The sequence below is a fragment of the Lathamus discolor genome, chromosome Z, assembly GCF_037157495.1.
Source record: "Lathamus discolor isolate bLatDis1 chromosome Z, bLatDis1.hap1, whole genome shotgun sequence".
Lineage (NCBI taxonomy): Eukaryota > Metazoa > Chordata > Aves > Psittaciformes > Psittacidae > Lathamus > Lathamus discolor.
In genome coordinates this window covers 88284571-88311116 of record NC_088909.1, presented here as the reverse complement: position 1 = coordinate 88311116, position 26546 = coordinate 88284571, and the positions used below count along the sequence as shown (strand labels likewise).

General features: G+C 36.7%; 1 protein-coding gene across 9 annotated transcripts in view; it reads left to right on the top strand.

Annotated features, from left to right (window-relative positions):
* Positions 1-26546, top strand: part of ERBIN (erbb2 interacting protein) — a 111739-nt gene that overhangs the window by 71391 nt on the left and 13802 nt on the right. For 5 of the 9 annotated variants that reach the window (XM_065661267.1, XM_065661272.1, XM_065661266.1 and 2 more), the window contains 15 exons: positions 1156-1212; positions 5841-5904; positions 7241-7315; positions 8567-8711; positions 9246-9318; positions 9925-10054; positions 10397-10512; positions 12131-12200; positions 13164-13263; positions 15050-15171; positions 15708-15878; positions 16646-16828; positions 19088-19205; positions 20905-21088; positions 22820-24341. In XM_065661267.1, coding sequence (XP_065517339.1) covers positions 1156-1212; positions 5841-5904; positions 7241-7315; positions 8567-8711; positions 9246-9318; positions 9925-10054; positions 10397-10512; positions 12131-12200; positions 13164-13263; positions 15050-15171; positions 15708-15878; positions 16646-16828; positions 19088-19205; positions 20905-21088; positions 22820-24341 — 3130 coding nt within the window. Of the gene's footprint in view, positions 1-1155; positions 1213-5840; positions 5905-7240; positions 7316-8566; positions 8712-9245; positions 9319-9924; positions 10055-10396; positions 10513-12130; positions 12201-13163; positions 13264-15049; positions 15172-15707; positions 15879-16645; positions 16829-19087; positions 19206-20904; positions 21089-22819; positions 24342-26448; positions 26477-26546 lie in introns of those variants that run through there. The other 4 variants (XM_065661273.1, XM_065661270.1, XM_065661274.1 and 1 more) reach the window with 3 other exon arrangements.

The window sequence follows — 26546 nt, the reverse complement described above, 5'->3', positions numbered from 1 at the left end:
CGCTGTTAGTGTGTTGGTTTTTCTTTGTGAAGTTGGGGGAGGAGGGTTCCCCTCCAGCAGTTGCTACCAGATGGCAAGTACTGCTTGCAGTGCTGGGCTATGCTGACCTCTGCTCTGTTTCAAGGTGACTGTTATATTCTTAGGCACGGCAGATTGCTGCTTTCAGATTCATCCAAAAATGAGCAAATGTCTGGACGAAAAACAACAGCTTTCCATTTTTACTTTAAGTATAGTTCTTACTACTTAATAAGAATTAAGGTTTTTGTCCTTAAAATGTACTTATTTAGGCACCTTCAGGAAAGACCGGTCTGTTTGCTAAGCTCCTTTTTGATTCAGAATTAATGCTCTATTTTGTGTTGTATGAGGGCTGTCAGTTGGTCACATGTAGAACTCTTGTCTTTATAATCCTGTCTGTGTTTAAACTAAACTCAGATTCTGCATTTCATTTAACAAAGAGATAGTCTTGTCACTGCTGTCCTGATGCAAAAAATTCCACTGGGAATGGTACATTGCTTGAACATTAAGACTGTTTTGAACTTATCTTGGCCAAGCAGTTGAGTTTGGGATTTAGAGGTTATTTAACTTACAACCATGAATTTACTGAAAGAAAGGTCAAACTGCCTTCTAATAGAAATACCAAAATGGATTAAGAAGATGACAGGAAAAAGAATATGGGAGGAAACCGATAAAGATGAATTTAAAGGTTGCTTTTATTAGGTGGAAGACTGTGTTATTCCTCTGATGAGGCTTCTTACACAAAATAGTTTGGTACATTGCCAGTATTAGAAATGCAGCATCTTAACTTGGCCTGATCCTACCTACCTTCTTCTGCTTCCTGTGTACTTCTGTATAAAAATGATAACATTGCCATAATGAATCCCATGAAGTGTTTTAAAATCTTTGGGGTGAAGGAAAACAAATGTGTTCAAACTGGTGTTGAAACAGAGGCAAGATCTAATTTGCTCGCTGCTTACCAAAACTAAACCCCAAAGAATAAATGTAGATTTTTGCACAAAATTTATTTGCATTCTTACAGAAAAAATACTCAAAAATTCTAGATTTTCTTTTTAACTCAGCAATGTAAGTAAGTTCATAGATTGTATTTTCTGACAAATGCAGTATATTGTGATAATTTGTTGTGCTTTTCTGTTACAGATTAACTAAACTCCAGATATTGGAACTTAGAGAAAACCAATTAAAAATATTGCCAAAGTAAGTATAGGTGACATTTATTTAAACTTCTTCAGAGTTTTTTTTTCTGTAGTTACACTAATATTGTAGAGCTGTTGAAAAGTATATCACAGCTAAAATGTGTAGCTAAGCCTTCCAGATGCTGGGGAGGCAGTCTTCATTAGGGACTGTAGTGATAGGACAAGGGGCAACAGGTTAAAACTTAAACAGGGGAAGTTTAGACTGGATATAAGGCAGAAGTTCTTTACTGTAAGGGTGGTGAGGCACTGGAATGGGTTTTGCAAGGAAGTTGTGAATGCTCCATCCCTGGCGGTGTTCAAGGCCAGGCTGGACAGAGCCTTGGGTGACATGGTTTAGTGTGAGGTTTCCCTGCCCATGGCAGGGGGGTTGGAACTAAATGATCTTAAGGTCCTTTCCAACCCTAACTATTCTATGATTCTAAGAATTAAGTGGACTAAGTACTCACAAGGAACTTAACCTTCGTACTCCTGAAATTGTATCTCCCTTCAGACTGATTGGTCTGCCTATTCAGAGATCTGCCTATTCAGATTTTTTTCTGTCTCTGTCCAGCTTTATGGATATCTCTTCCACCTTTTGAGACTTTAAGTCAGCACCTCAGGATGGTCACTGAGATGTCATGATGCTTCTGGCATACAGTATTGTATTGGCTACCCAGATGTCTGTCTGGGTATGGTTCAGAGACTTAGGCGTTGGTGATTAAGATCATTATTTCTAAATTAAGTCTGGTGATTGAGATGCTTGTTCAGAATGACTGAGGGAATGCGATTCACATGACTTGCACACTTCTTAAAGTTTAATATACTCCAGGGCTGAAGAAAGTAACAACTCATTGTGTTGCATGGAATTTGTTATGCTGTACCTATTCTGCAATGCAGCAGGCTTGTTTAACATAATGGCAGCATATTCCTCAGACATATTTTCTGTAATAGTAAAATAGTTCTCAAAATTCTTACAGCATTTGTTTTAAAAGTAAATTCAATTGCACCTCTCTCTTAAAATCTAGCATCTTTCTAAACCCTGCCTTGCAGTTCTCACTCATTTCATCAATGAGGCTGATGATGTTGCAGCTCCTGCTGTTTCTATGAGCTAGAGCAGTGCTCAGAATTTTCTGACTTGGACCCTGGAGGTCTGAGTGGGTGACAGAGGTATAAAAGGTCGATGAAAAGAGAAACAGAGATCCCGTAGATGGGATTTGAATAACTAGCTGTAGAGCCCTGAACATGTTGTGGTGTTCTATAAAAGGGTTCCTCCTCTGGCAACAGAAACTGGTATAATGAGGTATTGCTTTCAGTGAATGTAAGATGTTTTGATGGAGAAGAGGAGGAGCTAACATTTGAATATTCACTCTGTCCAACTCATATGCTAGCAGAGACTTGCATGTAGGTTGAAGTGTGAATTGCCAGCCCTTCAAATACAACAGTTTTCTTAGTGACTGTAGCTAATTGTATGCCTAAGACATGACAAAGGGGTATGTCCTATTGGTATTCCCTTTTTCTGTACCTAGATACTTTGGTGTCTGCTGTATAAAGATGTTAGAACTCGTATGTGGAATGAAATGTATAGCATCAGAAAGCATGAATTTAAATCTTGCAAGTATGAAACATTCTACTCATTCCTATGACAGAAATACTTTCTATCTTCCTTTTCTCTTTCTGGCGATCACTAATTTGCAGTAGAAAAAAAATAGAGAACATGTAATTTGGGGTAGTAGCTCTGTAAATTAGGTTACTCCCAAATGAGGAACAGTAGCTATAATTAAAACTTATAGCTAATACAGATCTGACCTTAATTGCCGTAATTAACATTAATAGCATGAATAATACACGCTATTTTAAAAAGTGTAGTTTACAGAGGTTTCTTATAGTGATAAGAGACATTTAAACAAATGCTGTAATCCATTTAAACCAAACACAACTTCTGTTGAAATTGCTGTGAATATTTTGTTGACTTCAGTGTTTTCAGAGTCTCATCCTTGCTGGAAAACTAATTGTCGGCTGTCATAAAGATCCACAGTACATGCTGAGCTGCCACCTTTATTATTCTCTTCTAATACTCTTGTGGTTCAATTAAGGGAGATTAAAGCTATTGCGACTACTTTTTTTTTTTTTTTTTTTTTTTTGATTTAACCACATTAATATGCATTTTGCTACAGTGAAACACTGGAAACATGTATTGTTTATGTATGGTGTACACTGGAGAGAAAAAATTCATTGTGGTGTCCATAGAGTGCATCTCAAAAGTGGTGCCTTTTGAGGTAATACAAGCATGCACCAGTTGACCTGTTCAACAGCTATTGACACTAACTGTTGGTCAATGGCTTGGTCTTAACTATTATGTTAGAACAGAAGCTGACACGAAATTTTTACTTACACATTTTTCCAAACTGAGTATGTGTTTTAAAAGGAACATGCTATACAGCTTCAAATAGTGTAGAAAAATCTACAGGGTGGGGGTTATTTTGAAGCTAATAAGGTACAGCAGTATATGCTAATATTTTTGCTGTTGAATACAACTATCTTTTCTTGTTTCCCTGTTACTTTCACCTTTTTAATGTCTTCATACTTAACAGCAAATTCTTCCATATTTATAATGAAAAATGTATTTTGGATAAATTTCTACAAAATCAGCTAGCTCTGTTGCTGAATTAAACATGCACATAATTTTTAACACTAAAGTGTGAAGGACTTGAAAGACTGTTAATCAGAATGGGTAATTAATGCCAACACACTAAATCAACCTTGCTTTGTGCCAAATGCAGCATTTTGCTTGAGGCTTATCCACAGCCAGAGACTGCAAAACTGGCAGTATTATAATGCAAACTAGCTCAACGAAAATATTTCTATTAAAAAGAAAGCAAAAAACCCTACAAAGGCTATTTTAGAGGTATTTCTCTGATATGTAAGTTGGGGGGAAAATTGTCCAATAGAAATATAAAAGGTGTTTTTTGGGTTTTTTTGGGTTTTTGCCCTCCCCCCCTTTTTTTCTTTTTTTTCAAGCTCATGTCTATAGCATAATTGTCGATAAAAAGAGTAACCTTTATTAGAAAGAATCAAGTTATTTGAGAGTGTAATAATGATGATTCAGGGCCCAATCTTGCTATCACACACACCTTTTCAATTGTATGCTGCTTGAAGAAAGCTGTAGTGTTACCCTTAGTGAAGCTGACAATTTACAACATCAGAATCAGAGGCAGTTTAGACTACTTGATCTGTTAGTGTTGGAGTGATTTGACAATGAGTTTAATAATTTGAATTATGAAAGAGATTTTTCAGTTTATGGAAGGGATTACACAGCACTGTGGCAAAGATGGAAATAGGTGTAACTCAGTGATACAGTACATTTTTGTTTCCAGTCCTGTATTCCTCTTCCTTTAGCATGGAATTTTGCTGTTACCTTAACATTATTGATGCTTTTTTTGCATTTTGTCTGAAGGTATAGTTGCTCTATAAACAATACAGAAAATCCAAAGAAGTATTAGTTATAAAATAGCTGTAAGTGCTACAGATTAGGCAGGCAGTGAGGAAAGGGAGGAAAATAACTGAGGTCCTGGTCTTGTAAACGCATTTGTGTATATTTTACAGTTGAGTGGATGTGTTTGCTAGATTACAGACATTTTGGCAAGCAAAAAACCAGCCCCAAACAATTAAGTTACTTTATTATACTGACAGGTTTAGATAACATTAATTTTGCAGATACGTGAGAGAGATTTGCAGATATATGCTCTGGTTCCTAATGGTAAGACCAGGAGCCTTAATAAAAAAACTGTAATGATATTTTAATTTTATTTTATTTTTAGTAAGACAACAAAGATTACAATGGCAAGAGTGGCAACTTTGGGTTGGCTTAGAACTATTAAGGATGTAGCACTAGCAGAATGAGAAGGGAGGGGGACACCTAGATCTTGTGTTGTATTGGACGGGAATTTGTGTATCTAGTGGAATTTGGCAGCAGGGTGGAGTGGAATGTTACTCTTCAGATTCTGTGAATCTTGTGTTAGCTGTGTAAAAAGTTTGACCTCAGAGTTCAGTTGTGTACAGGAGGAAGGAAAATGGGAAAAAAATAAGTTGGACCTTAGAGTCTGTTGGTCTGATACACACACACGGTGCATCTTTACCAAACCATTAAAGTGAAAATAGAACATATCGAGCCTCAGCAGCCTGTAGGGAGAAAGTTGGTGCAGGTTACTGGGATTCAACAGGGGTCTTTTCTGCTTCGGCTGATGATTAGGCAGTGGTCTTTCTTTGGGAGGAAAACATGTAGTTAACCAGCTTTTGGCTGCTGAGAAGACTTACGGTGACTAGGTGAAAAGCTGAAGGACTCAAAAAAAGAGTAACTTCAGTGAGTCACTCTATATCATAAATATTACATTAGTGGTCTTTAGTGTTTGTAAAATAATCTGTAGATGAGATGCAGTGTGCTCTGTGTGGCAGTCAACAGTCAGAATGGTCATTAGTATTTGCTTGGTTGAACGCTGTGAAAATTTGGCCTTATTTTGATACCAGACCAGTTACAGAACAGCATCACTACTTAATACTGATGAAAATGACATGTGTGTATGAATACAGGAAGATTGGGTGTAACTGGTATTTTCTTAAATCTAATTCCTTATCAATCCCCTTCCTGTGCAGAACCATGTCCAGACTGACTCAGCTGGAGAGACTGGACTTAGGAAGTAATGAATTCACAGAAGTGGTGAGTTTTGCATTTGTAACAGAGCTTTGTATCTTTTATAAATTTCTTTAACTTATTTTCATGTAAATATATGTGCTTAAAATCAAACTGGTGAGGAAGAAGACTGGCCTGGCTGAACAGGGAGATAGTGCTTGAACTCAGAAGAAAAAAAGATAATTTATTACCTATGGAAGAAGAGACTGTCACTCTGTGGAAAGTACAAGGATGTTGTTAGGTTATGTAGAGAGAAATCTAGAAAGGCAAAGGCACAGATGGAACTAAATCTGGCCACTGCCATAGAAGATAATTAAAAGTTCTTTTACCAATATATTATCAATAAAACGAGGGCCAATGGAGAACCTCCACCCTCTGCTGGATACTGTGGGAAACCTAGTGACTGAGGATGAGGAAAAGGCTGAAGTACTTAATGCTGCCTTTGCCTCTGTCTTTAATAGTCACACCAGCCATCCTCAGGGTACTCAGTTCCCTGAGCTGGATGGCAGAGATGGGGAGCTGATTGAAGTTCCCATTATTCAGGAAGAAATTATTAGCGATCTCCTGTTCCACTTAGACGTACACAAGTCTATGGGGCCGGATGGGTTGCACCCACGAGAGCTGAAGGAGCTGGCAGAGGAACTTGCTAAGCTACTGCTCAGCATCTATCAGCAGTCCTGGAATACTGGGCAGGTCCCAGGGGACTGGATGTGATGCCTCTCTTACATAAAGGGCAGGAAGGAAAACCCCTGATACATAAGGTATTTCTAACATTAAATTGTAATGGAACCACAATCTAAACTTCACTCTATGGATGGACTGGTTTGCTTGTGTCATGCATGTTTCATGCAACCCTTTGTTGCTAGAAAATTAAAAGTCATTTTCCTTTTCCTCAAAACAACAAAATTGTGTTTTTTGAAAAACAGGTCTTCTGAGTTGGTGAATGTAAGGGGTTTTAGAGCTTGTCCACAAAGGAGGGAATTCTACACATAACATTTACTTATTGTCTTTTCACATTGGAAAATAATATTGTCTGTGAAAAAAAAAAAACATCAAAAATCACAAAAACAAAACACCTTAAAAAAAAACCCAAAAACCCAAAGCCAAACAAAAAAACCCTCCCTTTCTATAAAGATAATTTAGTGCTGTGGTCAAGTTCTTAAGAGATTTTTGTATATCTAATGTATATTTGCGTTTCAATAAGTGAATTATCTGGGTTTTTTTGAGCCAGTGGAAAAAAGTGTGTTTAGCAGCTATAGTAAGGCATTACTTAAAGTTGCAATAGATTAATCAATGAAGTTGGGTTTGCCTTTCACTTTTTTTTTTTTTAACAAACTTTTTTAAAATTTACTTCCCTTTACAGCCTGAAGTACTTGAACAACTGAGTGGGTTAAAGGAATTTTGGTTGGATGGTAATAGACTAACACTTATTCCAGGGGTAAGTTTTTATATTTAGTATCTTAATTTACAGTGGTTTTTGCTTTGTCAGTCATTATATATGTTAAACTTGCAATGTAGTTTTAATAGTACATAAAGCCAAAAGGCTAAATGCCGCTTAAATGCTTAACTAGTTCACTTAGAAATTGTCACTGATCATGAGAGCTGCATACACAGCTTTTCTTCCAGTGAAAGTTACATAATTCTCATGTAAAAATTATGGTCTAAGTCAGGGATAAAATCATAGATCAAGTCCTCAATCAGATTTAGGGCCCTTCCAAAAAGGGATTATTTTGTATAAGACAGCAAGAATGAATTTACAGGATAAGTATGTTCTGTGAAATTTTGCTGGTCACAGCTGTAAAGCATGGAGTGCCTATTCAGGTGCCATCTGTATAGAGGGAGCACAGCCAGCTCCTGGCAAAATGTTCTTTTGACTGTGCATTCTTGACATCTCAGAGTTACATGGAGTTTAGGCTGACGTGTTATTGCAGTACTTGTGAACCTGTGCTTAGGTTGCAGTGAACTAGTAAATGAGTGTTTTAACTTTGGGAAGCAACTGGTCTGTTTTCAGACTTAAAATCACTAGCAGTCTTTCTGACAGGAAGCTTTTCTTGCCTGATCAGTAGTCCTCTTTGCTGTCTTTTCTCACTTCAGCTAATTCTTCCTTGAAGAGTTGAGTCAATATATTAAATATTTTTACTGTACAGTGAAACTGTTTATGAAAGTGACTGCATCTTCAAACTTATTCTCGGTTCATAGGGGAAGTTAATGCAAGCTTATATTTTAGCTAGTTTCTTCAGTTTATTACAATTAGGGATTCATTGTTGTTGGTTTTGAGGTTAAGTAGGACGCAGTTTTACACAAAAGGGGAAAATAAGCATTGAAAGACTTTACTGGAGTCTACTGATAGCCTTATCTATTTCTGAAGTCTGTTCTACTGCTTCAGTTACTTGAGTCACAGTAACTGATCAAACCACTGAATTTGTAGTAGAATGACTTCAGAGACTTGCAGAATTATGTTGGTGTGTTTGTGTGTGTGTGTAGAAAAACATCAACTGTTTGTATCTGCATAAAATATTTCATTATAAAACTTGGATATGTTGCATGAAATTGATTTTTTTCAGCATTATAAGTAGGCTTTCTCTTTTCCTCTGGCATTACACCTGAGAGATCTGCTGTTGTCAGATCTGCTAGATTTTTTGTTTTGAACTTGCACTTTCTAGAATACATTATTTTCTCTTGGTTTTAGTTCATAGGCACTTTGAAGCAACTGACCTACTTGGATGTTTCTAAAAACAACATTGAAGTAGTTGAAGAAGGTATTTCAGGCTGTGAAAGCCTGCAAGACCTACTGTTATCCAGTAATTCACTTCAGCAACTGCCAGAGTCTATTGGTTTGTATTTTCAGTTATTTTATGTTCTTTAAAACTTACACTTTAGATACAGAACACTTGAGACTAGATAAATGGTGTTTTAGATCTGTTTCAGTTGATTAAAAGTGCCAGTTTTGGATAAATCTGTAGTGCATAGCTGAATAATAAAATCTGCTTTGGAGCATTCTTGACTTTATATAGACACTTTGTAAATGGATGACAAACCGTTGACCGTAACAGAGTAAAAAAATGTACTTCTCCCTGACACATGGTAGGCTGGCAAACAAGTTCTGTAACTCATCTGCTTATTTCTTTAGGTATATAGCATGCCAAGGATGGCATGCCAAAGACTACAGAAGATGTCATTGCTTGCCCGTAGTTTGTTGGTTTTGGTTTTTTTTTTGTTATTGTTGTCTGGTTTGTTTTTTTGTTAAGGTTTTTGTTTTTTTGGTTGGTTGGTAGGTAGTTACCCCCCCCCCCCCCCCCCAGTTAAAATAAAACTAAGCTTAATGTACTCAAATGTCCTTTCTGATTTACTTGTTCATTTTATTACAGGTTCCTTGAAGAAGGTAACAACACTTAAAATTGATGAAAACCAGTTAATGTATTTGCCAGACTCCATAGGAGGGTAGGTATTTCACCTTAATAAAGGTATGAATTGCCTTTCTCCACTCTTTTCTGTAACAGTGGCTCCTCTTCTGAATGTTTTTACACCTACTTCATTTAATTTCTTCTACATGTTAATGTCAGTAAAACTGAAAGCAAGTACTTTCATATCTTAGTTGTACTTTGCAGCATGTATGTTCTTTATGTGTTATTTACTATCAAAAGACACATGTTCCCCACTTAATGCAGCTACCGATATAGTAAAGAAAAATTAAATGTGAAAGAAAACAAGATGTTTAAAAAGGCAGTCAGCTGCCTGCATCTGGTTTTTGGTAGTAACATGGCTCTGGTAAATATTTCAAATGATTGAACTGCTATCAAAATGCTTGTAAGAAGTCAATCTGAACACACTTTTCTTTTTTATATTACAGGGAGATTTTTCCCCTATTTATCAGCAGATTTTTTTAAATGTGTGGTGTTTGGCAATTCAGTTTAAAAATCACAAATTATAGCAAAAATAATTGGTTCAGAATTAAGTGCTCTATGAATGAAGGGTATTTGTACCATATTTCTTTTCAGCATATGTAGAGGAGTAAATTTCTATTTTTATTTTTTTTTTTTTTTTTAGGTTAATATCAGTAGAAGAGCTGGACTGTAGTTTCAATGAAATTGAAACACTGCCTTCATCTGTTGGGCAACTCTGTAATATAAGGACATTTGCTGCAGATCATAACTTTTTAACACAGCTGCCGTCAGAGGTACATATTTAATTACAAAACTGTAAAAGATTTGTTTGATGTCTTTTTAACTACATAGTCTGTACAACTTTTAGATAAATTAGTTCTTGAGTAGATTGTGTAGGTTTTTAGAGGAGGATGTGTACTTATACACAGATTTTCAAATAATGAGATTCTGAATTTTTTAAAGCAAGTTAGACATTTATTGCTAGTGTATTGAAACTAAGACAAGGTTTTAATATGTAAGAATGTAATTATACTTTACATGTACAGATAGCTTTAATACTAATTGTTTTAAAACAGTAAAAATTTGCAAATTTGGAGTTGTGAAGATTAACTAATTCTTCGGGTGGTTTTTTTCAGATTGGAAACTGGAAGCATGTGACAGTTTTGTTTCTGCATTCTAATAAGCTTGAATTCCTCCCTGAAGAAATGGGTGATATGCAGAAATTAAAAGTCATCAATCTAAGTGACAATAGGTTTGTGAATGCGTTTATTCAGGTAGAAATTGTGTAATGCAGCAATAATGTAGAGATATTTTTGTGAATGTATTATGTTATCTTTCCTCATCTCATGAACAATTTAAAAGCTGACTGAAACGCATGTATTTAATGTACTTCATTGTGGTCTAGATTGTACAGTTACATTTTATTACGCTGTCTTTAATGACACAGGTTCAATATATACATTATTTTTGTGGGGAATAAGTTTGGTTATTTTCATGAAACCTTTGATTCTTGCTAAAAAAGTAATAGCCTCCTGTATTGCACATGTAGAATGCAAAACTATATCAGAGCATAGTGTAAAACACTTGAGCGTGAGGGGGAAGGGAGGTTGTGTTGGATCTAGAGGGATCTTGACAGGTTCAATAGGTGGGCCCATGCTAACCTCATGAAATTCAACAAAGCAAGTTGTATGGTTCTACACCTGAGTTGGGGTAACTGCAGGCTGGACAGAGACTGGATAGAGAGCAGCCCTGAGGAGAAGGACCTGGGTTTGCTGGTTGCTGAGCTCAACATTAGCAAATAGTATGCGCCTGCAGCCCAGAAAACTAACCGTGTTCTGGACTGCATCAAAGAAGCTTGACCAGCAGGCTAAGGGAGGCAGTCATGCCCCTCTACTCTGCTCTCATGAGACCCCCACCTGCATCCAGCTCTCGGGCCCACAACACAAGATTTTGACCTGTTGAAGCAATCAGAGGGCTGGAACACTTCTCCTATAGAGACAGGCTGAGAGAGCTGGGGTTGGTTGTTCAGCCTGGAGAAGAGAAGGCTTCAGGGAGACCTTAGAGCAGCTTCCAGTGCTTAAAGGTGGGGGGCTACAGGAAAGCTGGAGAGCTCATCTAGTGACAGAGCAAGGGGGTGTTGCTTTAAGTTGAAAGAGGGTAGATTTAGGTGAGATATTACGAAGAAATTCTTCACTATGAGGGTGATGAGACACTAGCAGAGGTTGCCCAGAGAAGCTGTGGCTGCCCCATTCCTGGCAGTGTTCAAGGCCAGGTTTAGTGGGGTTTGGGCAACCTGGTGTAATAGAAGGTGTCTCTGTCCGTGACAGGGGGATTGGACCTGGGTGATCTTTAAGGTCACTTCCAACCCAAACCATTCTATGATTCTGTGAAGAGACAGATATATATTATTACAACTGGTCGTTAAAAGATGGACAAAACATTTCTTTCTTTGAATTACCAGTTTGTAGCATTGAAATATATTGGAAGAGATAAGTCTAACTGAGCTCTCCCTGCTGTTCTGCCAATCCAGCTTCTATGTATTCCATTGCTTGATTTATACATTAATGGCACAGCTCCCATTATCCAGTGCAGTTGACTTTCCCACCCATATGTCCTGAGGAAAAAAAAAAATCAGTTTTTGGGTGTAGCACTTTCTGAATTGGCATGCAATTATATTGAATTATTAATTCAAGATATAGCTTTGAAGATAAATTAAATTCTGCTACTTTTCAACTGTCAATAGTTATTAATTTAGCTGCATCTGTAAATGTCCTTTTTGAACATTTCTACATTCTAATGCAGGATTGATTTTTAGCAGTCGTAACAGTATTGATAGATGTATTCATGTAAATTCTTGTTGTAATTTATAGACTGAAGAATTTGCCATTTACCTTTACTAAACTGCAGCAACTCACTGCTATGTGGCTATCAGACAATCAGGTAACTATTTTAAAGTTAAAAATGGGTGATTGTTGACTTTATTACTAGTGGAATTGACAAGTAGAGAGCCATCTGTTAAATAATGAGACCTGATATTGTCTCTTTGCATCTATACTTCCTTGACATTGCTATGTCCATTCTCCTAGAATAAAAAACACTCATCCTGCCTGTCTTTGGAGACTTACATACTTCCAGCAATGTTCTGTGACATTAGAAGATAAAATTTAGAGATACTAGGTTTTTTCAGTTTTGTTTTTCTAAGGCTTGTTTACATAGGTGAGTTTGTGCTTGATAAGCTAGTACTTGCATGTGTAGCATGCTGTTTCTTCCACAGTTATGTCACTGGGGAAACTCATCATGCCTTTTGTTGAGCTAGGTTTCTTGCCACATCTTTGAACTCTGTGACTCAGTTGTAAACTGTTAAAACAGTAATTCATGCACTAGTGGCTTGTATTTTTGCTGTCTATTGAAGTTCTCTCTATGTTGATTTCTGGAACAGTATTAAGGTGTACAGGGCTGCCAGAAATCCACTACCCTTAGACGTAGTGGAAGGTACTTCTACTAATAGAATAATTTCAAGAATCCCCTGCCCTTGCGTTAATATGAAAAACAGAGTAAAATTTTTTTCTGTTTGTATGATTGCAGCTTTAAATGGCCAAATATATCTCTCTATTCAAGATCTGCCTGTTTCAGGATAGTAATATGTCCTAGCAAGAAACTGGGTTAATTTTGAAAATCCAGTGATTGCTTTTCTCTTAAAGCTGTTATGTAGTTTCAGTTCTCAAAGCCAGTCATCAAAGACAGACATGTTAATAACTTCATATTGTGAAAATTACTCAGAGGAGAAATGGTTTAATACAAGGTCTTCAAAGTAATAGGGGAGGCATGCTCTGTGATATGTAAATCATATTTACTTTTCTGTATATATTCTCATAAGATATTCTTCTTTCATTTTCTTCCTAGTCTAAACCACTTATCCCTCTTCAAAAAGAAGCTGACCCTGACACACAGAAAACCGTGCTTACTAATTACATGTTCCCCCAGCAACCAAGGACTGAGGATGGTAAGAATTTCACAAGTACCCTGTCAGAATGCTCACTTTTGAAAATAATATGGAAAGACTGTCTAGCTAATACGATTTTTACTAGATAGTACTTAAATACAATTTTGAAGTAAACTGCCATGGGCAGGAACACCTTCCGCTACAATAGGTTACACAAAGTCCCACCCAGCCTTGCCTTGAACACTGCCAGGGGTGGGACAGCCACAGCTTCTCTGGGCAACCTGTGCCAGTGCCTCAGCGCCCTCACAGTGAAGAATTTTTTCCTAATACCTAATCTAAATTTATCCAGTTTCAGCTTTAAACCATTCCCATGGTCCTGTCACTACCTACTGTTGTAAAAAGTCCCTCTCCAGATTTCCTGAGGAAGATAAATCTCTTTATTTGTCCACGTTCTTTACTATACAGGCAAAAGGAAAAAGCTTGTGCTGCTTCAACAGAACTTGATGGGGGACGGCACACATCCATGGAAATAATTAAAAGCTGACTAGTGGCAACATTTGCTGTTCTATGGCACAAGTGTCTAGTACACTGAGAAAGGCATAATGCAAAATATTAGTAAAAGCAGTAAATGGCACATCACTTTTGCTGCCTTATGCAGTAAAATGCAGGTAATGCATCTGCAATACCTGTGATAAAATGAGAGGATTATAAAATCATTTGGAGATTCAGTGAAGCTCACAGTTGTTCCTGAAAGCATTCTCTCCATCTGGACTTGTTTTTATCCAAGTGCCAGGACTTCTTTCTACAGACAAGGGATGGCCTGCTTATTTGTCTACTTTGACAAAATACTGCCTCTGTGGTGGTCATTCCAAGCAGAAGGTTTAAGGTTCAGTAGAGAACATTTTTTAAATTCAGATTTTTTTTAAATTCAGTTTCAAGTTCTGGTTTTGGTCAGGAACAATTTCTGTGATAGTGAAGTCTAATACAGTACTTTCAGATGTGTTAAAATTTTAAGTTTACCCAATAAACACAGAGTAACAAATATTCCAGTGCATTTGTTGAGCCCTGTAATTACGTATTTTTTTATTTCAGGAATAGAAGTTAATATGAACAGTCTTGGCATTACTAGGGAAGGTTATACATTTACTGGGGTGGTGGAGGCAGATTTACTAGACGGTTTGGCATGCTAAAATGGAACCAGCTGGTGTAACACAAGCCATGGAGACATGCTAGAATAAGAGACAGTGGGTTGTGCAAAAGAATTTTTATCTCTTGTAAAATTAAACAAGAAATGCTTTGTACGTTTCCTGTCATTTGTATAACTTCTGCAAAATCATGTGTTTACTGAAGTTTTAGATGCTTTAGGGTTTTTTCACGATCAGTAATAATGCAAAACTTTTCACTAAGTCATTCTTAATTTTTAAATCAAATGAAATCAGGTGAACATTCTTTTGTGCTTAATGAGACCACATCGCGGAAGCCAGGCTGTATAAATCTATATAATTTACATTCTTATATATGCAAATAAATATTTTCATGTTTATACATATATAGGAACAAAAGTACTTTGCAGGAGAGTTCTGCCCAAAATTTTCAAGTGTGAGTGTTGATGCTAGTGAACAGTTTTATGTATGTTTTTTACTTCACAGGAGGGATTTTACTATCATGAAAATACAGCCAAGTTCATAAAGCAGTGTCTGTGCAGCTAATCTTCAATTACTGATGCAGTCTCTTATCTTTTAGGAATGCATACAAAAGCACACCAATCCCATTCAAAAGAAAGATAAAGATGATTTTTATTTTGCATAATGTATCCTATTCTTATGAGAGTCTTTTTTTCTTTTAGTTATGTTCATATCTGATAATGAAAGTTTCAATCCATCTCTGTGGGAGGAACAGCGGAAACAGCGTGCTCAGGTGGCATTTGAGTGTGATGAAGACAAAGATGAGAGAGAGGCTCCACCTCGGGTTAGTATTGAGTTTATTTTTGAATACTTGGTGCTTCCCTCCCTCTTATTATTCCCACCCATGAATCCCATCCTTTACTTTGGGTGTGGAATTTGCTCTGCTGAAGAAATCAAGTCTTCAGTTAAGAGTATCTATCTATCAGGGTGAAACACCATAGGTTTGGTTTGAGGTTTTTTTGGTTTGGATTGCTGGGGTTTTTTGGTCAGATCATTTAAAGCGGAGCACAAGGGGAATACTCTCAGGTGATCTAAGCAAGATAGAGCATAACAAGGAGACTGCCTGGTTTAAATAAATTGCAGTTGTCATAATTATTCCTGCTTGCAATCGACACTTTTTTTGAGGAAAAAAAAAATAGTGATTTTTAGTCTTGCTAAGTTTAATAAACTTAAGTCTGCATCAGTGCAGGTAGACTCAAACAGCAAAGTGGAGATCCTAGATTGTTCAGTGTTTGGTCCAAATTCATTTTCTGTTTAAAGCTGATGCTTTAATTATGGCATTTGATTAAATGTAAAACATTATTGATTTTTGCTCTACAGGAAGGTAACCTGAAGAGATATCCAACTCCATATCCTGATGAACTGAAGAACATGGTCAAAACAGTCCAGACAATTGTGCATAGGCTAAAGGATGAAGAATCTTCTGAGGATACTGCCAAGGAGTCAAAACGAGAAGGCCAGACAGTTTCTGTAAAGGATGTGGGGGTAAAGGTTAGGGATAATATTCTCCTCTGTCTTTGCAAAGAACTTCAAAGATCTAGAGTGTCATTGATTCCTTTTAATTCTCTCTCCCTCCTCACTAACACTTAGCAAGAAAAATTGTCAGATTAAAGGGCAGAACTTGCCTTCACTGTCTGACAGTGTCTGCGATAAATGTCTGGTTTGCAGTAGCAATTTTCCTGACCCTAAAAGCAAGGAAAGAGAATTGATTTTCAGGCAAATCAAACTATGGATGTGTTAAGGAGCTGGCTTCTTCATTTTCTGGAGGATGACATCTTTGTTATTCTCTGGTCCTCTACTGGACTTCACAGTGTAATTCAGGATAATTTATAAGGATCTTACTGCTGCTTTTATAACTGGAGGTTTTGCATTTTAAGTTGGGAAGGCAATCATAGCAAGTTGGCACAGGAGTCAGGAGTTTCTAACAGGTTGATGTAGCACGATAGGTGATATTGTTTGGTTCTGTCATTGGTGTTATCATTGTACATAATCTTGGTCTTTTTATTTGACAAGAAGTTTAATGATACATATTGACCCCAATAAAGGAAGAAAGTCAAACTGGTTGACAGAGGGTAGGGACTGAACTTCAGTGGTCTGCAGAGATTCCTCACCATTTCATACCTGGTGCATTTCATGCTTTATAGTTTCAAAGCTCAGATTTTCCACTCCATGTTTCCAAAAATATATACCGTTAACTCTAACATGTTATTGAAAAGCTTTCAGGATGTTTTTTTCTGCTAATATTCTTAATCCTGTAGACTTCAGAAATTGCTTCAATAAAGAACAAAGCAGACGAGAGAAAGCAATATTCAGCAGCAAGCTCTGTGCAGAAGCTTACTGAACCAGAAGCTGAGCACAGCACCGCAAATTCACAGATGACTGCACTTGTTAAAACCTTGCAGAACACAAAAACAGTTGTCAACCATGAAGACACGCTTGAGGTATGGCATTGTGATAACATCATAGCAGTCAAAGAATTGTGCTGGTGTTGTATTGAGTACTCTGGGAGATGAAAATTTATGTTGACAATAGCAGAAAATTGCCCTCTGTAAGTGCTGTAGATACAGGTGGATTGCAGTGCAATATTTTTCTCACTTCAGATTATATTTTATTAAGTATATTAATTAGAATTTGAAAGAGCTAATAAAAAGTTCATAATGAAAGACACCTGCATTTAAAGAAGAATAAAGCAAACTCTATTGAAATTTTACCCAAGTATTGAACTGTGAAAAGACTCATACTGAGATTTTACAGGATTTTCCAGGGTTTGCTTGATTATCAGTTCTCCTAAAATAATTTATTTTAATTGTCACTGAAATGAAAAAATATCTGATTAATGGGAGCAATCAAAACCAAGTGAATATGCACATTCATTTCAAATGAAAAGTGAAAGGTGGGTTTAAAAATATATATTCCTCTGTGTGTATTAGTCAACTGTCATGAATAAGTTCATGACATATTGATGTATGTCAATATGTATCAATATTGATAAACTAACCTATTTACCTCTGATGAAGAGTTATTTAGTCTTTAAAATGAAGATTTGTGCATCTCTCTCATAAACACCATGTATTCATTTATTTAGAGTGTCTCAGTTGTGACAGATCTTGGAACTTGTTACTTAATCAGTTGCCAGTCACAACCTGTAGAAGGCTTTTTCAGTTTCGCAAGCAGTTTATTTTTGCCTGTGTTGTGTAAGCAGTGGAACTTACATATGTCATACTTGTGCTGAAGAGACTTAGTGACAAGCAGTTTTTGCTGTGTATTTCCCCTGTAGCATGTTTCTAATTCTATATACATTCTGAAAATACTGGTTTTGACTTTTTTCTTCAGTTTTGAAGCATAATTTCAGAAAATCATATTAGTTGTCTAATGTTAATGACAACAATTCTTTGTAGCTGGCTGTATGCCAGTAAGTAAATGAGGCAGCAGTGTGTATAGTCCATCAGGGATACTGAATTCCTTACGTCTGTGTAATAACCACCTGGTAACTCTGTTGTTTTTGAATCCGGATATTTAAACTTTGCATGTGTGTAAGTTTTTCGTTTTAACACTGATTACACTTGTATGTCACATCGAAAAGGATATGGTACAGGCAGTGAAGAGGTTGTCTGTTCCAGTTGCAGAGAAAAATGGGTGGATTTTTTCATTTAATTTTTAATGAAGACTATCATAGCTTGTTTGCTACATCTTAGTCAGGTTTTTCCTTCCTGCAGTTCAAAGAACTGGACACATATTTATATCATGGGAAGGATGGTGCTGCAGTAGGTTCTACACATTAAATGTTCTGAAACTTTTAAGAACTTGGCAGACTATTTTCACAATCTGCAATATGGATCCTTAAACATTTGTAATGGGAAGCATGTTTGCTAGAAAGAAATTTCCATTTTAGAGAAGGAAGGGTGTTTTTCCTTCAAAATATTACTAGGAACAATTGTTTTTTTAAAAAGATGGTAAGAATACAGGACCAGCAGTAGGATACTGCATAAATTATATGGCTGATCTTGTAGTAGCTTTGTTAGGTAATCTCTTTCATAAGTGCCCTGAGCTCCATTTGATGGTTAGGAACTAGTGATTTCTACCTTAAGTGTATTCAGCATTGCTTTATTCCTCTGCCATTGTTCTTGAAGTTTAATAACTTCTCTTTCTTTTGGAATTCACCACAGTGTAAATTTCAAAATATAAACCCAAGCTACACTTACTCTTGGCAAGACAAGCTCATTCAGTCTTTTCTAACATCATACCTTTCCATTCCTAACAGTGTCTTGGTCATGCTACCCTATAGCTGTTTCAGTTTGAGCTCTTTTCCGAAAAACCAGTACCCAGCTGGTTCCTTGATAGCTTTCTGACTTGAACTCAACTGGAAGTTCTCTTCAGTGGTGGAACAGAGGCTGTGTCTGCTGGCTCCAAATAGGTTTTTTGCAGCTGAATTTACCAATTTGAGCGTCATTCTCACTGATTTCATCAGCAACAATGCAAGTCTGCATGTGCCACTTCTTAAAGATAATTCAGTGGCAAATATGACTAAATTCAGTTGACTGGCACTATAAATGAACTACCCAGTTGTTATGTTATGCCTGTGTTATGTTGCTTGTTTATTTTTTCCACTTCATGGTTCAGTGAGTGATAGTTTGGGTAGTATTCACTTAACCTTTAATCAGTTCTTTAAAATGCACAGGATAAAGCTATTTTTCCTTTAGCAGGAGTCAGAAGAACTATCCTCTGATGAAGAGATGAAAATGGCAGAAATGCGACCACCACTGATAGAAACCTCCATAAACCAACCAAAAGTAGTAGCTCTTGGCAATAACAAAAAAGGTTAGATACCATAAAAAGGAATGAAAGTGTTGTATGATTCTGATAATTACTTGACTCAAAATGGCTATTTTTTTCAAATAATTATGTAAAATCAGATTTGATTTGTATGTTTTAAAAGAAAGATGATAAATTCTCAAGTAATGAAAGCAGAAAAAAATCAATATCTTTTACATGAACGTATCATGGAGCAAGCTGTGTTGACATCCTAATTTTCTTGATTCTTGTCATCAGTTTAAAAACAGAAGGGGAAAAGAGGTGGTGTGTTTTGGGGATTGTTAACTTGAGCGTGGTCCTTAGATGCTTAAGGACGTCAGAAAGTGGTATTTACCTTGGAAATATTCCATATTTTCCCTTCCCTCAGATACTGTGGATTATTGCTGCTTTAGGCAGCAGTATTGCTTGGTTAACTTTATCAGAGAAGCTGTGCTCTCTTCCTAAGGTTTAAGAAACTTCTGTTGTGGCAACTCCAGAGTCACTTCACTCTTTCTTCTTTCGTCTAACAGGGAACTTCAGAACATTATTTTCATTACCTAAGTTCTGTATTCTCTGAAAGATAATTCCAGTCTGGGTAACCATTTCCTTAAGAGTAAGGAATTACCTAGGAGTCAAATAAAACACAATTTAAAGTTGGAGAACAAACTATTTTGCTTCATGTGATACCCTAGTTCAGTACTTCCCAGGACAAAAGACTTTTCTGGCCATTAGGTGTACAAGGGTAAGATTTAGTGGGGATGAAAGAGAACCACACAGAGGTAGCAGGAGCAGTCTACTAAGGATAACATGCAGATGAAAAGATTGGTGTTTATCAATGCTGTCTTTGGGTTTTTATGCCTGACTGAAGCAGGAAGTCAGAACTTCTTTCTTGTCTTTGGAGATAGGCATTTGTTTTACAAAATTATGCTTTTGGCACTTGTAACTGTCTTAAAGTGAAAATTTAAATGTATTTGTACACCTGTAGGAAAATAATGCATGGCTTGAAGTCCCACAGAGGAATTGTTTTTATATGACTGTAGTATACATTGTGTGTGCATACATTGCATGAGAATCAATGTGCACAGGCATAAATTAATCTGAAAATGTTATCCTAAGTGATCTGCAAAGCTCAGTTAGGATGCATTGAATTCCAGCTCTGCAGAACAAAGTTTTTCTTTCCTGTTTTTTTGAATTTATGAAGTTATACAGAGCTTATACAATGACCTAGGTCTTCTCAGAGTTCTTGGTCTAATAAACTGCTATTTAACAATGATTTGTCAAAATTAGGAACTCTGCATATTTTCAGAATCCTGCAAATTAAGCAGTCAATTTCATAGCGGCTAATAGACTAACGTAATTCAAAATTCAGAATTATTGCAAAAACAAAAATATGATTTTAAAATTATTTGGGGGAAATATTACATAATGTAGCACTAGATTATGCCAAAGAAACTTGGAATAAAGCAACAAGTTAAATTTAATTAACAGATGAGGGCTGTTTACATTGAGCCAAATATTTAAAAACCAGGAACTATTGCCAACAGTCTTTTGTAAGTTTAAATGATGTTTTCAAAGGAGTTAGCTTACATTTTAGTTTCCAATGGTAAGAATTAATGAAGAGACAGAATTAATGAAGAGACAGTTTCTAGATTCTGTAATATGCACAAATTAAATGGCTATTAAAAAGATATGTGTCTGTACTTAAAGTGGCAAATTTTTATTTCAGATGATTCAAAAGATACTGATTCCTTATCAGATGAAGCTACCCACAATAGCAATCAGAATAACAGCAACTGTTCTTCTCCTTCTCGAATGTCCGATTCTGTTTCCTTAAATACTGATAGTAGCCAAGATATTTCTCTCTGTTCTCCAGACAAGGAAGCACATGCTGCTGTTTCATCCAAGATCAGGTTTGTAAGACATTGTCTACCATTGAGCAAATATAACAGAAAAGTGTTACTTAATCTTTCGTGCTCTTTCATAGAATCATAGAATAGTTAGGGTTGGAAAGGATCATCTAGTTCCAACACCCCCCCCCCCCCCCCCCCCACGGGCAGGGACACCTCACACTAAACCATGTCACCCAAGGCTCTGTCCAACCTGGCCTTGAACACCTCCAGGGATGGAGCATTCACAACTTCCCTGGGCAACCCATTCCAGTGCCTCACCACCCTCCAGGTAAAGAACTTCCTCCTTATATCCAATCTAAACTTCCCCTGTTTAAGTTTTAACTCGTTACCCCTTGTCCTATCACTACAGTCCCTGACGAAGAGCCCCTCCCCAGCATCCTTATAGGCACCCTTCAGGTACTGGAAGGCTGCTATGAGGTCTCCACGCAGCCTTCTCTTCTCCAGGCTGAACAGCCTAGGGAGGTGCTCCAGCCCCCTGATCATCCTCATGGCCCTCCTCTGGACTTGTTCCAACAGTTCCATGTCCTTTCTATGTTGGACATCAGAACTGTACACAATACTCCAAGTGAGATCTCCCAAGAGCAGAGTAGAGGGGCAGGATCACCTTCTTCAACCTGCTGGTCACACTTCTTTTGATGCAGCCCAGGATACGGTTGGCTTTCTGGGCTGCGAGCGCACACTGAAGCCGACTCACATTAAGGTTCTCATCGACCAGCACCCCCAAGTCCTTCTCCGCAGGGCCGCTCTGAATCTCTTCTTTGCCCAACCTGTAGCTGTGCCTGGGATTGCTCAGACCCAGGTGCAGGACCTTGCACTTGGCATGGTTCAACTTCATAAGGTTGGCATCAGCCCACGTCACAAGCGTGTCATGGTCCCTCTGGATGGCATTTGGTCATCTTTTTAATTCATTTATTTATCATTCGTTAAATAATAAAAATGTTAATGTTTTAGAATAAGGTTAAATTATAGTTCTCAGAATTGGTGTTTTTTGTTTTGGTGTGGGGTTTTTTTGTTTCGTTTTTTCTGGAGGTTTTTATTTTTGATTTGAATTTTTTGTGGGTTTGTTTTTGGTTTGTTTTTAAGAAAAAAGGACAAAGGGCAGTAAAACTCAGAGGCTAAGTTTAGTATACAAGGCATAGTTCCTATCTAGTTTACTATTAAGGTATAATAATTTCATATTTATAATTTATTATCCCTGCAACATGCTTTTTTACACCATTTTAAAAAGCTCTGTGTTTTTGCATAAATTTGAAGACCAATTTAATTACTTAACATAACTATAAAATGCTTTTCAGAACTATAAAGAATGGACTTACAGGTTGGTACTCGAAGTTTTATTTAGAAGGTGCCCTTTAAAAAAAAATTCCAATAAAAACAAGCTATTTCTCTAAAATTGTCTTGGAACTTGTAAGTATTTGATTTAAGAAAAGGTTATTTTTACTTAGTACTTTTTGGCAATTTCAAACTGTCTTTAATAATTCCTGGTCCTTTAAAACAAACTTCTGAAATTAGATGTCAAAAGCAGTTCCAAAGTGAGCCCTCTGTGTAATGTATTTCTGTATTGGTAAGATAACAAATCTTAAATCTGGTTGTATATTGGTCTTTGTGGTCTTTTGTGTGTACAGTAAGGCTGTGTTGCATGCTATTGATTATTTTTTTTTAAAAACTGTTCTTAAAGAAATATGTTGGTTCTTTTTGGAGTTTCTTTTAAAAGTCATCCTTTTTTTCCAGACGAGAAGATGAAAATTTGAATAATCTTCTGCAAAATGGAGGTGAATTGAGGATTACAGTAGAAGAAAAAATAAATGTGCAAGAGAAGGTTACAAATCTGTCTGAATATGAATTAAGCATTGAAGAAAGATTAGGTCTGATAGGAAAAGGTGTTGATTTGAGCACTTCTACGGAGGAGTCTCACAAATTAGACCAAATAAATATGAATATCAGTAAACTGGTTAGTGAAGAGGCAGTGCCAGTTCCTGTAGAAAAGTTGCAAACACAGGAAGTTGTTTCAGTAAAGGGCTTTTTGAATAACAACACAAAAGAAGAAAGTGAGCACTTGGAAAATGAAAATAAATATCCTATAAATAAAGTAAATGGACATCCTGAGGAAGCAGTACAGTCTTCCAGTAAAGACAAACTAACAAGAAGCACTACAGTTGATGGCGATTCTGCTGAGCTGTCAGTTTCAAGGAGCACTGAAGATTTGTCCCCACAGAGAAGTGGTCCTGTGATGAAATCTCATAGTATCACCAGTATGGACACTGGTGGTATGAAAATATACAATATTGTCAGTGAGGATGGATCTCAACAGCCAAACTCAGTGGTAAAATCAGCACCTGATAGTGCAGATGGAAAAAACATAGTCCGAAGTAAATCTGCTACTCTTCTGTACGATCAGCCTTTGCAGGTTTTTCCTGGGTCATCGTCATCATCTGATTTAGTATCTTCTACAAAAACTGTGTTCAAGTTTGACTCAAATCACAATCCTGAAGGTGGTAATATAGTGAGAGGATCAGCAGCAAGTGGCGCACAGATGTTCTGTGCTCCCCAGTATAATATTCAGTACAGTAGCAGTGCAACAGCAAAAGACACCTTGTGGCCCCAGAAACAAAACACCCAAGTAGAACAAGGCAGCTTACCTCCTTCACGTCTCCTTAGGTCTGACAGTACAGAAACCCCTAGCTATGTTAAGCATTCTGCCAATATGAATTTCTCAAATCATAACAATGTCCGAGCCAGCACTGTGTATAATACTCATCAACGGATGGCTGGGAGACACATAGATATGTGGGCTATTCCACCAAATGATAGACTGCTCCCAGGAGCAACCAGACACACTCTTCAAAGGCAAAGCAGTGTGTCTTCTACAGCTTCTATAAATGTTGGGGATATTGTACCTTCAAGGCGGCCACAGGTTCCTGAAGGGGACTATTTAACATACAGAGATTTGCATTCAATGGGAAGAGCTCCACCATTAATGTCGGGGCAACAGAGACCTCTTTCTGCTAGGACATACAGCATTGATGGTCCAAATGTACCCCGACCACAGAGTGCTAGGCCATCAGTGAATGAAATACCAGAAAGAACTATGTCAGTTAGTGACTTCAATTATTCACGGACTAGCCCATCAAAGAGATCAAACCCAAGGGTTAACTCAGAGCACTCTTTATTAGACCCTCCAGGAAAAAGCAAAGTCCCTCATGACTGGAGGGAACAGGTGCTGCGACATATTGAGGCTAAAAAGCTAGAAAAGGTAAGAACAGTTTTAAAACTTTTCTACCTTTCTGTTACCTGCATATGGAATAAGTAAAATACTTTGTGTTTCGAACTGCTTTTAATTACCAGTGCAAAGGTACATCTGCTACTGCCTTGAAAAGGATAAAGGTGTTTGTGATGAAACTAAACAAGTGGTAGACTGTAAATGAACTTTTCTGCCAAAGGAAAAAAAATCCTTACTGCTTTTACTTGCCAGCTTAGCCCAATTACTTTAGTATACATTAAATAATGTCACATTGGCCTCCTGGATTGCAAGGCCAGGTCTTCTAGGTCAGGTAATTCTTATTGTAGCATTATATTCATATTATACTAGAGTATTCCCTTACGCTTCTTGATCTTTCTGTTCTGCCTTTCCTCCCCTGTTTCTTCTCTTTAAGAACAGGGAAAAAAATCGGTAAAATTTATTTGGAAGTACAGGTTTACAGCTTCAGTTGCTGAAGAATTCAAAAGCCATAATTATCATGTATTTGCCTCCAAGCCAGTTGTCTTTTGAAGCTGGGTATGTGACAGATTGTTGAATGAATATTTATAGCTGTGAGATGAGAACACTTAAAAATCTTGTTCATTTCAGGATATCACAGGAGGTTTTGATATAACTAGAGATGATGAACAGGATTATTTATGTACTGTAAATGCTATCAAGAATTTGAGCTGATACATAAAGCTGAACAATCATATATCAAAGAATTTGAGTAGAGTCTGGAAGAGTGAAATCTATGCTGTCCAGCTAAAGTTGTTTAAAATACCATCAGTAAATAATGGGTAGCATGTCATTAGCCTGATCCTGTTTCCTTGGAGGGGAAGTGAGTAAAGCAACCAAAATACATTTTGATTATGCCAGCTAGATGGATTTTCTTTTTTAATTGCTTTTGAAATAACATAGTTTGGTTTGTGATTATTATGCTAAGTACTTCAATATCCATGACAACTAAAGAAATTTAATTGGAGATGGTTGGAAAAATTAACTTTCAACTGTAATTTTTCTTTGGAAATCCAAGTATTTGGAGGGATAGGTTTGCTTTTGTTTTAAGTTGCGTAACTTCTGGTGAAAGAAAGGTATGGCTTTTGTTTGTTTTTTAAAGGAGCTGCACCTGTGCTCCTGATACAGTTTGAGTCAGTACAACATAAATTTTAAGGCTTTCACAGCATTGTCCTGTTGTGTATGAGCCCTTTGTCCCACAAGGGTGTCACAAAGTTCATCATGTTCCAACCCTCACAAAAGGTGCGTTCTCTGGCCTACCGTTCTCCTGGATGCATATATCAATCTTTACATAAAATGACACAGAGGCAAAAATCCCATCAATCCCTGAATGCAGAGGGACATGAAACTTCAGTGCACTGCTAATGCAGTTAGCTTGTTCTTACATCATCTACATTTGATATGTTAGGAACAATGTTTAATACATTAATGATGACCATTCAGGTACTATAGAAGTGTAGTCACCTTTACTGAAATGAAATTGATTGCCTGACTTGATTCCATTATATTTATCCATACTTTCTATCATGCTTTATATGTAAACCTTAATTTTTGTTTCTTACTAGAGTGATATGGAATAGCTGCTATTGAGATCTTAGCTGTGCATCTAAGATTTAACAGATCTTAGTCTCTTTTGTAGGGGTGTGTTTCTTTTGTTCTGTCTTTGAAGCATTTTAAAGTAGCTTTTACTTAGTAATCTGAGATTATTTATGGGTTTAAAAGTGAATGTGTATGTAATATCTGGGATATGACTGACTTAAAAAGAAAAATCCAAACTGTGAAAAATGTAGGTATACATACTATGTGACAGCTGGCAAATATGATAATGTGGAAAATCTAGGAATTTACTGGATATTTCTTTGTTCTTTTAAAATAATGGTTTCACTGTTTCTGTTTGTAATTAAAAATTAGCTGTACAGGGGGCCTTAATCTATAAAACAGACTTCTGAAATGTTTTGAAGTCTGAAAAACATTTCAGTAATTACAGAACTCATTTAAGGAACAAGCATTTAAGTTCAATTACAGACCTCATTTAAGGAACATTTACTGGAAATTGCTTTGACAAAGCTTTCATGGATTTAAAATGGTATTTCTTTTTTTAAAGCACAAGACACAACACTGACAAAAAACAGGTACACAAAATTAAGCCTTTTGATGAATATTTAATACATATCTTCTTGCCTATGGTCATACACAACAATA